General features: G+C 37.5%; 2 protein-coding genes across 11 annotated transcripts in view; one reads left to right on the top strand and one right to left on the bottom strand.

Annotated features, from left to right (window-relative positions):
• ITPRID2 (ITPR interacting domain containing 2) overlaps nt 1-13681 on the bottom strand; it is a 47175-nt gene extending 33494 nt beyond the window's left edge. For 3 of the 4 annotated variants that reach the window (XM_025935351.2, XM_086719083.1, XM_086719084.1), the window contains exons 1-6: nt 7447-7839; nt 7043-7088; nt 4016-4065; nt 3108-3164; nt 552-591; nt 363-461 (exon numbers count right to left, since the gene is read on the bottom strand). In XM_025935351.2, the coding sequence (XP_025791136.1) occupies nt 363-461; nt 552-591; nt 3108-3164; nt 4016-4065; nt 7043-7088; nt 7447-7657 (503 nt within the window). In that variant the 5' untranslated portion in view covers nt 7658-7839. Of the gene's footprint in view, nt 1-362; nt 462-551; nt 592-3107; nt 3165-4015; nt 4066-7042; nt 7089-7446; nt 7840-13580 lie in introns of those variants that run through there. The other variant, XM_086719082.1, reaches the window with a different exon arrangement.
• Nucleotides 8263-14748, top strand: part of LOC147578575 (uncharacterized) — a 114384-nt gene continuing 107898 nt past the window's right edge. For 4 of the 7 annotated variants that reach the window (XM_086719088.1, XM_086719086.1, XM_086719085.1 and 1 more), the window contains exons 1-3: nt 8263-8482; nt 11610-11680; nt 12796-12874. In XM_086719088.1, the coding sequence (XP_086575214.1) occupies nt 8263-8482; nt 11610-11680; nt 12796-12874 (370 nt within the window). Of the gene's footprint in view, nt 11681-12795; nt 12875-14748 lie in introns of all 7 variants that reach the window. The other 3 variants (XR_015255372.1, XM_086719089.1, XR_015255371.1) reach the window with 3 other exon arrangements.

The following is a 14748-nucleotide window of genomic DNA, read 5'->3' as shown; positions in this document are numbered from 1 at the left end:
TGCTTAAATATCAAGCTTTAAATTAGAAAGGTTTATTCTGATTGTTATGTAAGAATAATTTAAGACCTCGCCCTCCCCCAAAATGGGAGAATTCTGGAAGAAGTTATTCCACTATGGAGTTCCGATTTCAAGTTGTTGATAGGGCTCAAAATACTCATTATAACAAGAATTCCAGCAGCGTTATAAACACCTCTGTTGCTTTTTATTTAATCTTAATTTAAAAAAAAGAAAAAAGCAATGAATGAAACATTTTGTATTCTTTTGATTTCATACTATCAAGCCAAATCCAAGACTGAAAAAAAAGTAAAGAGTAGATTGTCTATAACACAATGTAACTGTAGTATAATTTCAGAATAAGTCACCTTGAGACTGTGCCACTACTTTTCCCAGATCCAGTGGAATTCATACTTCTCCCTTTCTGATGAAACTGCAGTCTTCTCTCTTTGGCCAAGATATTATTGCTATAAACAAAATTAGATTATATGAGACCTTATTTTCATAAATGTTCTTCATTTTTGAAAAGGAAGACAATAAACACCACAGCTACCTACCAGTTTTCAATTTGAGTATCCGTCTCATGGAGGTGGTTGGCTACATGTATAAAGAATAAATGCAGAGCATAATTGTTAGTAGGACAGTAACTACTGTGATATAATCATCAAGAAAGCATATTAGCCAAATATTACAGCTAAATGCCTAATATCCCAAACTCATGTCTTGATTCATTAAATCTAGATCATTAAAAGTAATATACAGATCGATATGAAGAGAATCAGTAGCTTCTAGATGGTGTTTTTGTTTGTTAGCAATGTAAAATTAACTACTTCCTTCATTGAATGTTTAAAATAAAAGCTATACAGATAACCAATTAAATTTCTATGTTTAACAATTAAAAATAAATGGTAAGAAGACATACAGCATCTGTAGTAAATGTGTTTCTAATTATTAAATTTAAAAGCTATTACTAAAGACCTTTCAAGAGCAAAAACATAACATTATTTAAGTGTGGCAACAGTATATATAAGTTTCTAAGGTGCTTTTTCAAAGGCTGAAAATTCATCCCAGTTACAACCAATTTTTCATGCATGTATTTTGAAAATTTCTACTCGTTTCAAAGTAAATTTTCTTTAAAAAATTGTTTTTAAACTTTATCCTAGATTTACAAGTCTTAAACAGGTAAGTATTGTTAAGTGTAGAGTCAGTTAAATTTACTGCACTGAACTTTTATAGGCAAATATAAAGAAGGAAAATAATTATAAACATATCTATTTCAGCACACCAGATTTTTTCTCACTTCTGATTTACAAAGTCATGGCAATTTGTTAGTTTGTTTGTACATCCACTCAGAAAGATGCCTAACACATAATATTCAATAAATATTTACTGAATGAATGTAAATAATCTTGAAATAATTTTCAGTAAAACAACATAATAGTTCCATTCTTCTCTGAAACTTCCTTTTAGGTTCTGGTTTCCAGAAAAATCATTCAATATGGATGAACAAGCAGACGGAGGCAGTTTTTAGGGCAGTGAAAATACATTCATGGCATGATAATGATAGATACATGGTATCATACATTTGTCCAAACCTACAGAATGTGCACATGTAAGAGTGAAACCTAATGTAAACTGTGAACTTTGGGTAATTATGATGCCTCATTATGGGTTCATCAGTTGTAACAAAAGTACCACTCTGGTAGGGGGCATTGATTATTGGGAGGGCTATGCATATATGGAGGCAGGAAGTACAGGGATAATCTCTATACCTTCCTCTAAATTTTTCTGTAAACCTAAACCTTCTTTAAAAAAGAAAAAAGTCTTGGGGCGCCTGGGTGGTGCAGTTGGTTAGGCGTCCGACTTCAGCCAGGTCACGATCTCGCGGTCCGTGAGTTCGAGCCCCGCGTCGGGCTCTGGGCTGATGGCTCGGAGCCGGGAGCCTGTTTCCGATTCTGTCTCCCTCTCTCTCTGCCCCTCCCCCGTTCATGCTCTGTCTCTCTCTGTCCCAAAAATAAATAAACGTTGAAAAAAAAAAAATTAAAAAAAAAAAAAAGTCTTAAAAAAATTCCATATTGTGAAATTAAGGCAGATATCAAAAGTGCTATTTACTGTAACATTGAAATGCATTTTCAGTAAGGGGTTGGCAACATGCTCAACTGTACTAATTAGGAAGCAGTAAGTCTAAGCTCTTTACAGAGTTTATTCCTTGAAAGCACATTAACTTCAATAATAAAAACTAACATATTCACATATTCTAGAGTCTTAAATGTTAGAAGTAATATACATACAGATTGATTTAAAATAGCAAAAGATCAAGGTTATTACATTCAGTGGATAAATTCACCATTCATCAACTTATAATCTAAAAAGATTTAATAAAATCCTTAATTTCTTTTTGATAAAAAAGTACACATTAATAACCCAGCTGTACAACTACCAATAATCTTCAAATACCTGTAAAATAATAAAAATGTTTAATTCTACATTGTGGAAAATTTTACTATAAATCCACTGGAAAAGATGATACAATCTGTGAAAATTTAAACATGGTACGACACGCTTTTAAAATGTTAATGCAGTCTGCAATAGACATCAGCATAATGTTTTCTAATTAAATTCTAATAATTCTAATTTTGTTTTTGTTCTTCAGTGTTCTAACAATCTGGAAAGAGGGGGGGGGTGAAGATGGGAGACACTTGAATGCAAGGAGATAGACAAGCCACAGCTGTAAGTCTGACATAAGGCTACCTCACACTAAAAATAAGCTTCAATTTAGTCTTTTCATGTATAAATATTTAAGTTTCCTTCCTTCTGCGGGACAATTCTTCCCTCAGTTCTATGACCATTGTTTGCCCCCAAACAGTTCCTTTAAGCATTAAGTCCAAGGAAGACAAGGACATTCCACAACGATTTTTAGAGCCATTCCTACAGGTATCCTACAAGCTCTGACTAGATTACTAACATGTCAAAGTTTCTGTAAAATGTGTCTCAGCCATTTTCAAGACCTTTAACTTTGGCTGAGGACTGTAAACCTGAAAGCACTCAACCTTTTTTTTTTTTTTTAATTTTAAACCTGTATGAAAATGCATTTCTTCCAAAAAAAAACTTACCTTCAGCTCCCAATGACAAATCATCTTCAAAACTGCCTCCATTTCTCACAAGCACACCTGAAAGAAACGTAAGATTCATTCTGGTGTTCTGTTCTTTTGGACTCACATATAAAATCGTAGTTTTAGCTAAAATTGACCAAACAAAATGTAAGCTACAATAAGGTATTTCAAACCTGAATATACTCATACATTATTCTGATTGTATAATTTCAAAAAGCAAGTATAAGCTTTACTTTATCGCAAAGAAACCATGATCTGCATCAAGGTAAAATTGTTATAAGCCCTGATAGAAGTTATTCTATACTCACTATGTCTTTGAAGATACTCATTTAGCTAACATCGTATCCAAGAGTTTCAAGGAAAATCAGATCCTGGAGCAATCACTCCTTTTAACCTCCCTTAATAGTCAGAAGCTCAAGCTAGATTTTTCTAATACTTTAAGTGTTTTGTTGTTTTTTTTTATATATGCCTTGCCACTACCTGTACATTCTTGTTGTACTTTGAACTTTAGAACTGTGTCTCACACAGGTGGTAAAATTTCAGGTGTGGCAATTTCGGTTAATGTAATGTAAGCAAAGAAATGCTGTACTAAAGCTGACCCAGTTCACTCAATATTTTCCTTAAGTTTACATATTCTATTTCTGTATTTAATTAGTTTTCATAATATCTAACTGGATAATAAAAATATGAGTTTCACACTGTGTAAAGCTTTAGGGATTTTCTTAAACTATTCACTGTTTTACGGTTCATGACAAGGTTTCTTTCTTTTGGCTTTTCCCTCAGAATGGTATAGCTTATAAAATGAACATCACTTTTATAATTTACATATGTATACTTTCACTCAAAGCAGTGAAATAAAGTAGGACCTTCACATAAAGAACAGATTTAGAAAGGCAACTTTCTCTTACCCTTGAGTGTATTACTGCTTTGCTCATCCAGTGAGGCTCCCAAAGGGGTACTGAAACCACATAAACATATAAACCTCAGTCTTGAAAAGCTGTCTGGAGAGTTGTCGTCACTGCACAACTTTACACTTAAAAGGTCATAGCCAGCAAGCTTCTAATCACATTTAACTATCCTCCCCAAACACAAAAGGAATGCAAGAGTATTACATAAGTAATATCCTCCTAACTAAGCAAATACCTATCCTCAAGTCAGTTCACCAGGAATGATTTAATCACACATCTGATCTGCCAGCAATTAAGAACAAGAATTATAATTACAAATGATATGAATTAGCATTTTCTTTACAAAAACAGAAAAAGAGAATGTCAACACGCATTAAAAAAATGTCTGCTCCCCTCAATCCCTTCCCTAGAAACAGGAAACAGAATTAAAAGAAAACAAATCTCTATCTAAATAAAATGTAAAAGTCAGGGTCTAGTGAGAAGTAAGGTTCAACAGTTTTTTAAACCTCATCTGTTAAATCTATCACCAGCATTTTAGAGCATCAATTAGTGCCTCCCTTAACCCCAACTACTATCTTTTTTGGTCTAACGGAGAAACTTGAGATTATTTTTTTCTGCTTTGAAACTGTAAAATACATAGATCTTCATTCAACTCTGTAAACTAAAAAGCTGGCTTGAGAATCAACCTTAAGAACCAGCCATTTGTAAAATTACTACACATTCTTCCCGTTCAAATGCAGATAACTTAGAAATCTTTTTTCAATGTGAAAATGTTTTTCACTTCTGTCTAAAAACTGAATTATATTAAGAAATGTTTTATTTTGAACGTTCTGTTTTATGATATAAACCTTTCATCAGTAACAATTTATACCTCTTACAAATTCACATCAGTCATGGAATCAATCATAAAAATATCAGTCTAAAAAAACTTATTATTGAAATGGCAATTTAATGTTAAAACTTTCTGCAAGCAAATACACAGGCAATGGTAGTTCTTCGAAAATTAGTGCTTTTGAAATGTTAAAGAATCACAACTACCATGAAAACAATAAAAAACTGAGCCAAGTTTTTACATATATTTTAATGAAACTTGAATTTATGCCTCTATAAAGTCCTTCTTTCTTGATGGCTACTTTCTTAGGATAAAACACTGTATTACTCCTGCAGATGTCTCTGCTGGTCTATGCACTAACAGAAAATGGCAAATAAAGAGACTGTAACTGCCATTCTCCTTCAGAAACAAGTTTCTCACTCTTATAACTGCTTTTTTCTAAATTTGTTCAAAAACTATCCTTTCTTAGATGTTAATCCAAGCAATTATTTCCACTTAGCAAAAAAAAAAAAAAAAAAAAAAAAAAAAGATTATCAAAGACCCCTACACCCTTTAAGGAACAACAAATGGAATCTTTATTCAGAATATGGACAGCAATACAAAAATAAATAAATAAATAAGAATGTATCCAGGGGAAAAAGCTAGCTTTAGAACATTTGTAAATACTGTATACAAAGTAGGTAAATGCCCAACTTTGAAAAACCTGTTAGAGAAAAAAACCCTAGAGGTGCATATGTCCTAGCAGTCAAATCTGCAATAATACAGCTAGCATTACAAGACTATTTGTTCCAGCTTTCCCAAGTACAAATGAATGTCCCTTCTGTACAGAATAGATGCAACTGTAGGGAACAAGAAGGAAACCTATGCAGGAAACCTAAGAGGGAAGGAACAGCAGACCAAAGAATCTGCCTACATAAGACCAGCAACAAAACTTGAAATTTTCGGAGATGGTATGTCTGATGAATAACATTTGCCTACCGCATTTACCTTACAAGATAAACTTACTTATTTACTGTCTACTTGATGTGATCTTTTATATAATCTTAATTCCTATACATCATAAAATAATGTGATTTTTCACTTGCCATTAAACTTTCTTTTTTCCTTTTTCGGTGTATCTTTAGAAAGACAGACCATATATTTCACCGTATCTCAAAGAGTCAATGATACTCCTAAATAAGAGTATTTATTCATCATTACTCAAAAATCCAGGTAATTCATTAAAACAGGATATCAACAGAGTAGTGGCCAATATTTTATCTGTGCTTAGGGAAGAAAAATAAACTGGCATATACGAAAATTGCTTCTCCTTCCCCCCCAAAACACTTCCCTACCTCTGGTATACTTGAACAAAAGAGTAAGAAAAGCCCAAAATGAGATGGCAGAAATATGTGCAGAAGCAAACAACTTAACCAAAGTTAAAAAGCAACATTCTTCATATGATATTCTACAAGTAGAAAATAAATAGAAAAAAATTAAAATAGGTAACAAGCTTTTTTACTGTAGTAAGATTTACTTGCAAAATGATCTATCTCCCCTTGTACTTTATCAACCAGATTGGTACCAGTTGCCAAAGTATGCAATTAAACAGATTTATGCCGTTTGAATGCCTTCAAAGCTCTCTATGTCCCTTCAGTGCATTCCAGTGCCGTCTGACAAATGTGTGCCCAAGGAGTAAACTACAAGAATAAAAGCTGGTTTTATAGCTATCCAAATAGAATTAAGGCACAGAAATAAAATTAAGGCCAGTTAAGTTGTTAAGTAAATTAAATTCATCTAAAACACATTTGAAAGGGAAATCATTTCATGCCAGATATACAGATGTCAAAACAAAAGCAAAGTAAAATACCGTGTGAAATGTGAAAATCCTTTCGAATAAAAACAAGGCAAGCATATAACGAGGCAAGGCATGATTATTTGTTTTAGGTCTCTGCTCTCCGATGCTAACATCACGCAAGGGGGGCTGAAGTCCTAACAACTGTAAAGTCAACACGGTCACCAAATAATCAGCGGTCACAGTACTTCCATTTCTAATCTTTCAAAGGAGGAAGCTATCCGCCGGCTCACTTTCCGGTTTATAGCTCACACCGCCATGGGACCCACAGGGACTGCGGCCCGGGTGACTCTGCTCCACTCGGGAGGGCCATCTCCGCGGATCTCCCTCTGGGACGCGAGAGGCGAAAGCGAGGACTCACCGGCAGTCCTTGAGCCATATCGCGATCTTCTCGTTGGGCACGTTTCCTGCGGGGCAGAGTGAGGGGACAGCGTGATTACCGACCCCTGGGGGACTCCGACGTCGGGGTCAACCTGGACGCTCCCATGTAGGAAAATCTACTGGGGGTAATATGTAGCCTAAGCAAAACGTCCCAGTGTCCATCTAAAGGAAAACGAGATGGCACCGGGGTGTCTATGCTGACTCTGGAGACGCCTTGTCAAGGGCGCGCATTTAAAGGTCCCAAGTGTCCCCTCTCCCCCGGCCTGCCCGCAGGATCTGCCAGAACTTAGAGCAGTTGCCCAGAGCGCACGAGACTTTCCCCCGCCCGCCAGCCTGCACTTCCCCGAGTCCCCCGCCCGCCGCGGCACGGCCGGGCGCACAGACCTCTCCCCGGGGCCGCCGGCAGCTTCGCGCCCGGGAGGTCCTCCTCGTCGTCCTCGTCCTCGTCCTGCGTCGTCGCTTCTGTGGACAGGTCCTCCGTTTCCGACGCCTGCCAGGAGCCGCGGCACTTGGCCCAGGCCTTCCTCCTGCGACTCGCCACTTGCCACTCCAGTTCCTCCTCCGCCTCCGCCGACGCCACCAGGGGCCGGTCCATGGCCGCACCGGGAGCTCCGCTGCCCTATTCGGAGCCTGCTTGAGACACGGTGGCGGCGGGACCCCCGCCCCTGCTGTCAGCGCCCAGCCGGGCTGGGGGGGGCCCCCGGGAAGCGGGAGCGGGAGGGGGTGGAGGAGGAGAAGAAGGAGAAGGAGAAGAAGGAGGAGGAGGAGGAGGAGGAGGAGGAGGGGACGGGAGGGAGGGAGGGAAGGAAGGGGAGGGAGGGGGCAGAGGGCCGGCGCTTCACATGAAGCCGGCCCGGCGCGGCGCGGGAGCGCTAGTGGCCCGAGCTAGCGCGGCAGAGAACGAGCGCCGGCCGGCCCCCTGGCCCCGCTCCCCGCCTCCCGTCCTCCGCCCTCCGCCTCCCGCCTCCCGCCTCCGCCCGACGCGCCGGAGGCCCGGCCGGCCGCGGCGTGTCTGCGCGCCCCTCCCTCGGCGGCGTCCCACGCCCCCTTCCGGCCGGGGGCGCGCGGGGCGGAGCGCGGGGCGGCGGCGCGGACTAGGGCGTTGGGTTTCCTTGAGGTGGCCCGCGGAGTGGGCGAGATTTGTTTGCTTGTTTGTTTGGTAGCAATCTTTGTTTCCTGTCAACTTCTCTCACAGAAAAAATGTGGAAAGGCCAACTGCCCGTCTTCACCGCGTCAAAACAAATGTCTGGTTGGGCTCGCCGAGTTACTATTGTTGGCGAAGTCCAAGGAATTGAGGATGAAGATGAAAGAAAAAAGCCTCCTAATTGGTATTTGTCAAAATGTCAAACCTGGAAAAGACCAAACTTCGTGAAGTGCTACTTTCGTGCCTTAAGAAAGTTATTTATCGTGGTTGTGTTATGTATGAAAACGAATTGAGAAAGAATGTTTAATCTGGAGATTCCACATTGACGTTGGACGTGGAGAGATGAAAAGATAGAGGTTGATGTCAAGATTCAGAACTATTTTAAAAATGCATTTGGACATTCTCCCCCTTTTAAAATCTCATTAGCATAAAGACTCTAAAATCCTGTTGAAATCACACACAAACTTCTGATGGTTTATCAATACCTACAAAATCCTATCCAAAATCCAGACTAAGTTTCCAGAACCACCATTATATTCTGGGTCTAGGTATAGGTACTGTGAAAATACAAGGGGAGCTAGAACAGTGATACTAGAATCTCATCGGCTTGAAATTTCATTATTATTCTTTCCCTGAATCTTAAAGACTTGTCAGCCTTCAAGAGTCCTGTAGCAAAATGCAGCTAACAGTTTAATGGCCCTTCAGAATAGGCTAGGGCCTAGCTGCCTATAGGAAAGGTAAGCAAGAGAGAGAGAGGGAAGTAGCTGGAGAAGAGACACTGAAAGGGGTGGTCAAAAGCCACACAGAACAAAATATACATACTGTCTTTACAGTTCCATGCAGGGCCCTAACAGACTCCACCCTACTCATCTGGGGCTTCCAGCTTCAACTCCATTATCTCCACGTGCTGTTTGCTGACTCTATGTCCTTGCCTCTCAATTTACTCCTGTTCTTTTCTCTCCAATACCTTTATGAACTTCAAGATCCACCTGAGCCAGAACTTTTCCTCAACCGTATCTTTCCACCACTTCTGGTCACATCTCTCCCATGATGCCCTGATTCACAACTGAATGTCTGGATCACTTATTTTAAGACTGAATTGTGCAGTAATATGACTGGCCTTTGAGGGTATGTTTGACTTCCCAGCCAGATTGGAGTGTAAACCGTGAGAGATTAAAGAACATTCTGTATTCCTCTTGTACCCCTTACACTTTTAGTACAGAGGACTGATGACTTTTCTTGAGGTAAATTTTTCTGTTCTTTATGTTCTTCAGCATGGACAGACAAATGGATAAAGTATTTGCTTTACATTGTTTCTCTAAGGCCTATTATTTTTTATTTAGTTTTGTTGTTTAATACTTTTAAACAACAAAGAACTTTTGAGGAAGGCAATAGTGAAGTATATTTTATATTTAAAAACCAGGGGCATCTGGGTGGCTCAGTCGGTTAAGTTTTGGTCTCTTGACTTTGACTCAGGTCATCTCGCAGTTGATGAGTTCCGGGAGCCAAGCCCCACACTGGGATTCTCTCTCTGTCTCTGTCTCTCTGTTTCTGTCTCTCTCTCTCTCTGCCCCTCAAATACATAAACATTTAAAAAAATAAAAATAAAAGCCAACCACCAGAATCAAGCTATAAAGAAAGGAGGGGGAAATGCCAGCAGGTAGCATTAGAATAGAATACAGAAATTGCTTAAAATCTAATAGCGCAATTGTATGTTTTCTTCTACATGATCATTTTTAATGTAATATGTTGAGGGTACAGAAGTAGTAGGGAAGGAAATCCTTGAAACAGCAAGCTGTTTTGAACTGTGAAGGGTTTTAATTGTATTCTCAACTTTGAGATATTAAAAAATGCCCAAGGTGTTTCCTTTATTCAGTGAGGAATGCCATGTTACACACGAGGAGAATCTATTTGCTTCTTCAAGGATTTTTTTCCCAACAAGTACTATATTGTTGACCAACTGCATATCCCCATTATAGAAGCTCTCCATAAGGAGTAATGTCTGATTCACTGATACTTGCTAGGTAGAGAAATAAACAAATTTAAGTTAGATGTGGATAATTCCATCCAGCAAGTTGTAGTGGAAACAGTAGGGTCTTCAGTGTCAGATTGAAGTTTGAAATCTGTTTATCTTTCTAGTTTTATGGCCTAAGGCAAAACAGATAATATCTTTGGCCATCACATTCCTCATCTGTGAAATAGCAATCATGATAAATGCCTTCCCAAACTGATGTGAGCATCACATGGAATCACATGGAAGTAGGCGCTCAGGATAGCTGCTGGAATTGTTATATTGCAGAAGGCAAAAATCAATGTTATAATAGAAGGATTATTCTTATACCGTTAAGTGACATCTATCCTCATGTGTATGCAGATGAATTTTAAAAATCGCATAAATTCAGGCTAGGACAGAAAACCTATTCTGGTTAGACACTTTTAAATGGAAAAGCTTATCTCTAGAAATGAAACATCATGCTCAGTTTAATTACTTTAGTTATTTTTTACTCTTCCAGACCTTAACACATGCCTTAAAATTACTAAGCAAGATTTACTATTGAGTAAGCTAAAGCATCTTGTTCTAGTTATTGTTTGTTCAAGAATATTTATGTAATCAATATTTTATTTTATGCCTCAAAATCTTGATACAGACTCTGATCAGAAAGTGGTAGCATTGCAGTTTACCAAATTTTCACCCCTTATTAAGACAAAAGGGAGTTGGGAGGTGTAAGCTAAGTAGAATTGAAGGTTAAATAAACAAAGCAGCATTATATATTTCAAAGGAGTGCATGGAGAACAGAATTCTGTATGAAATAAGTTTAGAAAACACTGTATATTGTATTCTCACCTCTCCCACCCAACCCAGTCACAATGAATGTAAGAGACTTGAGAAGTAAGTTCTCAAGGCTTATTAAGGAAAAAAAAAAAAAAAAAAAAAACCTGTTTAACTTTGTTTAACCCAGTATTTCTAAAATTCATTTCAACATGAAATATTTTGGGCTCACTCAGTATAGCTACTAACATTTCCAGGGATACTTAGTGGAATAATTTACACTAAGGTAAAAGAGGGTGAAAGGAAAATATTACTCAACAAATGAATTCTTTGAAAATTTTCAAAGTATTATTTACAAACCATACAAATGAACTATGAGGAAAGGTGGTTAGTCTGATTTAAGATTGTTTTTTTTATATATTTGAGTCATTATTAATCATTACAGTATTTCTAGTTGTGTATATTTTAAAGTGATAAAATTCATTTATATAGTCTATAACTTGAACCTATTATTCTTAGGGTTTTTCCACATTAGCAAAAATTGAGGGATTATTATGCTAGTTCATTGTCCTCATAAGTAAGCATTAATATAGCGTAACAATCTGCTATTTTTATTTCCCTTATTTTCTCAAGTACACACCAGAGAGAGAAGCAGGTGTTTATACCACTGGAACTTTGCCTTGCAGATTATTTACAAAATCTTGGTAAGTTTACATACTTTCTGATTTTGTGCATGTTGAAGACTTGTCATTTTATCATCCATTTCACTGTCCTCAGATCACCATTTCTTTTTGCCACATACTGCTAAATTTACCCTCTCCATGGTAAAACCTTGTAGATAGCTTGTTTTCTTTTCAGTGGCTCAATTCTTTGGTGTTTCTGAGCAACAGGTAAAAATAGCTCATCTATTCTTCATTAACAATTGACTGAAGCAAGATTATATAACAGAATAAACTTTATTTGGTCTGTTTCATGAATTCATGAAAGTTTAGATCAGTTCTTTTTTTTTTCTTTTCAGTCCTGCCCTAAAATATTGTTTTTAAAGGTCCCTGACATTTTGAATCATAAAAGCTTTTCAAGAGGTACATCTATTGATGTTGAATAATCAGTGCCACTTGGTATTAAACATTTTTATTCAGTACACAAGAGGATGTCATTATTGCACTTCCCAGTTTTAACACTGCCCTATTATGTGATCAATGTATTGATAGACATTTTCTTCCTATTTTAAGATTAATTCTAGCTTGTGTTATATATATGATTATTTCCTATTTGAATTTTTTTTTTCAACATTTATTTATTTTTGGGACAGAGAGAGACAGAGCATGAACGGGGGAGGGGCAGAGAGAGAGGGAGACACAGAATCGGAAACAGGCTCCAGGCTCTGAGCCATCAGCCCAGAGCCCGACGCGGGGCTCGAACTCACGGACTGCGAGATCGTGACCTGGCTGAAGTCGGAGGCTTAACCGACTGCGCCACCCAGGCGCCCCTGATTATTTCCTATTTGAAGCCATTTAGCACTTTAAAAAGTTTCACAATGCATGTATTTGGAATTATATATTCACAGATAAATCTTCCTTTCACATTTTATGAGAATCAAAAGAAAGTTTGGTGGCTAGATGAACTGTATTTAATACTGATGTATCTTTAAGAACTTTAAATGGTACAGACCTCATAGACAACTGTCTTTCACACACACACACACACACACACACACACACACACACACACAATGTATTTTTTAAAAATAATTCTGATGTGTGCCTGAACTGCACTGCCTCTCCCACCACATTTCCCTTCTCTAATCTCCTTTCTGCAGCTCCTTCATGCCCATCTCAGAACAAACACAATCTGCATTCAGAACAGGACCGTTTACAAGTTCAATGGAGTTATTTTGGGTGAGTCATTGAAAACACAGTACAAAACCTTTCCTCACTCACCAGAAATGCATTTTTAAAATAAAGCCAAAGTGAACAAGGCTTGGCAAGTTTGAGGGTGGACAAAATGGGGAGAGAGCAGGGTTTCTGCCAGACCCAGACAGGATTTTGCTAAACCATTTTTGTCTATTCCTTACATTCAACTCTACCAATTTCTCTTACCATCACTAACCAAAAAGTAGAAGATTGAGCAGGTAGGACATCAAAACAAGGACACTTCATATCAACCACCATTGTGATATAGAGCAGAACCGGCAGATCCCTCTATCTTGGCGTCAGTTTTAAGTCGCCCTTTTTGTCATTCTTCAATTCAGAAGCTATAAGATGTATCTACTGAATAATCTCTTTATTCTAATTAAATCAATTTTACAAGTTAATAATAATTGTAGGCAATTTTTAGAAAGTTGTATATAAATTCAGTGTATAGTCCTTTAAAATTGCTTTTAAAATAAGTGAAGTTCCATGAGAGTTAATTAAGCAATGAAATGTTAAAGGAAATAGAGCTACAGAGACAGAAAATAATAAGCTAGTTCCTAAGAAACTTTTGAAATTTAATTCATGTAATGAAAGTCTATTCAACGGCTTGATACATTTTAGATATTTAACAATCAGGTATTCAAGATTTATGAATCAGTGTAGATTCTTTCTCTATCTATATATTACTCACCCTTTATCCTGCAGAGAACTTTCTAGCAGAAATACAAGTAACTATTCTTCCACGACTTGGTACAAATCAATTGAGGCTCACATCTCATGAATGAGGAGAAACCTGGAATCAAAAAAAATTCTTAAACATATAATGATAATTCAAAATTCCTTTGCTATAAAATTTGATAGTCCATAAAAGCCACCTTTAACACAGATTGATCCAGCAAGTAACTCTGTGGTAATTGACACACCCCATAGGTAGCCCTACAGTTAGAATTGTTCACAAAGGGTCTATCTGCAAGCTGTGGGGACAAGCCAGGTTCTACCAGATGGAATTATGCAAATGTTTTCCTTGAACTCCCTGCAAAAATTATCGGTTTCCACAAGTCGGGTGACAGTTGTTCGTTAACAGAATGAAAACTCTGTGTTTGAAAGTTCATCTGGCCTGTGAAAGCACTAGGGTCATAATAAACAAACACATATTTCCTGCTGTAGTTTAAGAACATCGCCAAGAACTCTGCTTTCCCACATTTGGGGAATTTTTTCCTTTTATTTTATGGTGAGGCGATTGTTTTTAAATTAAAAGATAAGTATTTATACAGCCTTCAAAGCTTACCTCAACCATCTAAGAATGATTTTATCACATTTAGTTGCATTTAAATATAATCTACAAATGATCAAAAGTTAAAGTGACTACATATCTACTGATGGGGACCCAAAACTAAGAACTTCCCACAATCTTATTTCAAATCAAACAGAAACGTGAACCAAACCTCCATTAAAATTTCTTTGGAGCAGACAAGAAAGGTAGCATATTTGGCCTGGATTACATTAGCACTAAATCAAACAGCTTAAAGTTATATTTATTAATAGACTGTTATTAAATAAAAGAACTACAGGGTAAAGGTCAACACACAGGTTGTTTTGGTTAATTTTTTAAAAATCCCCTGAGCCTGTATCTTTCCAATTTTTTTTTTTTTTTTACTAGTCAGCCAAGTTGGCACCTTAAAACCTTTAAATACTGTAATTATAATAGTGCTGATATTCAATTTGGAGAAATGCTATTAAAAGAACAATTATTTCAGTGGACCCAAGGAAATAACAATGTGACAAATAGATACTTTTGATTGAGTACTTGCCTTGTGCCAGACACTCTACTTAGGGCTAGATTTACAGTGTCTCATTTA

This window comes from Puma concolor, chromosome C1 (assembly GCF_028749965.1).
Source record: "Puma concolor isolate L17-30 chromosome C1, mPumCon1.1.hap2, whole genome shotgun sequence".
NCBI lineage: Eukaryota > Metazoa > Chordata > Mammalia > Carnivora > Felidae > Puma > Puma concolor.
Note: the sequence above shows the minus strand (reverse complement) of the source record. Positions and strands in the feature narration are given on the sequence as shown.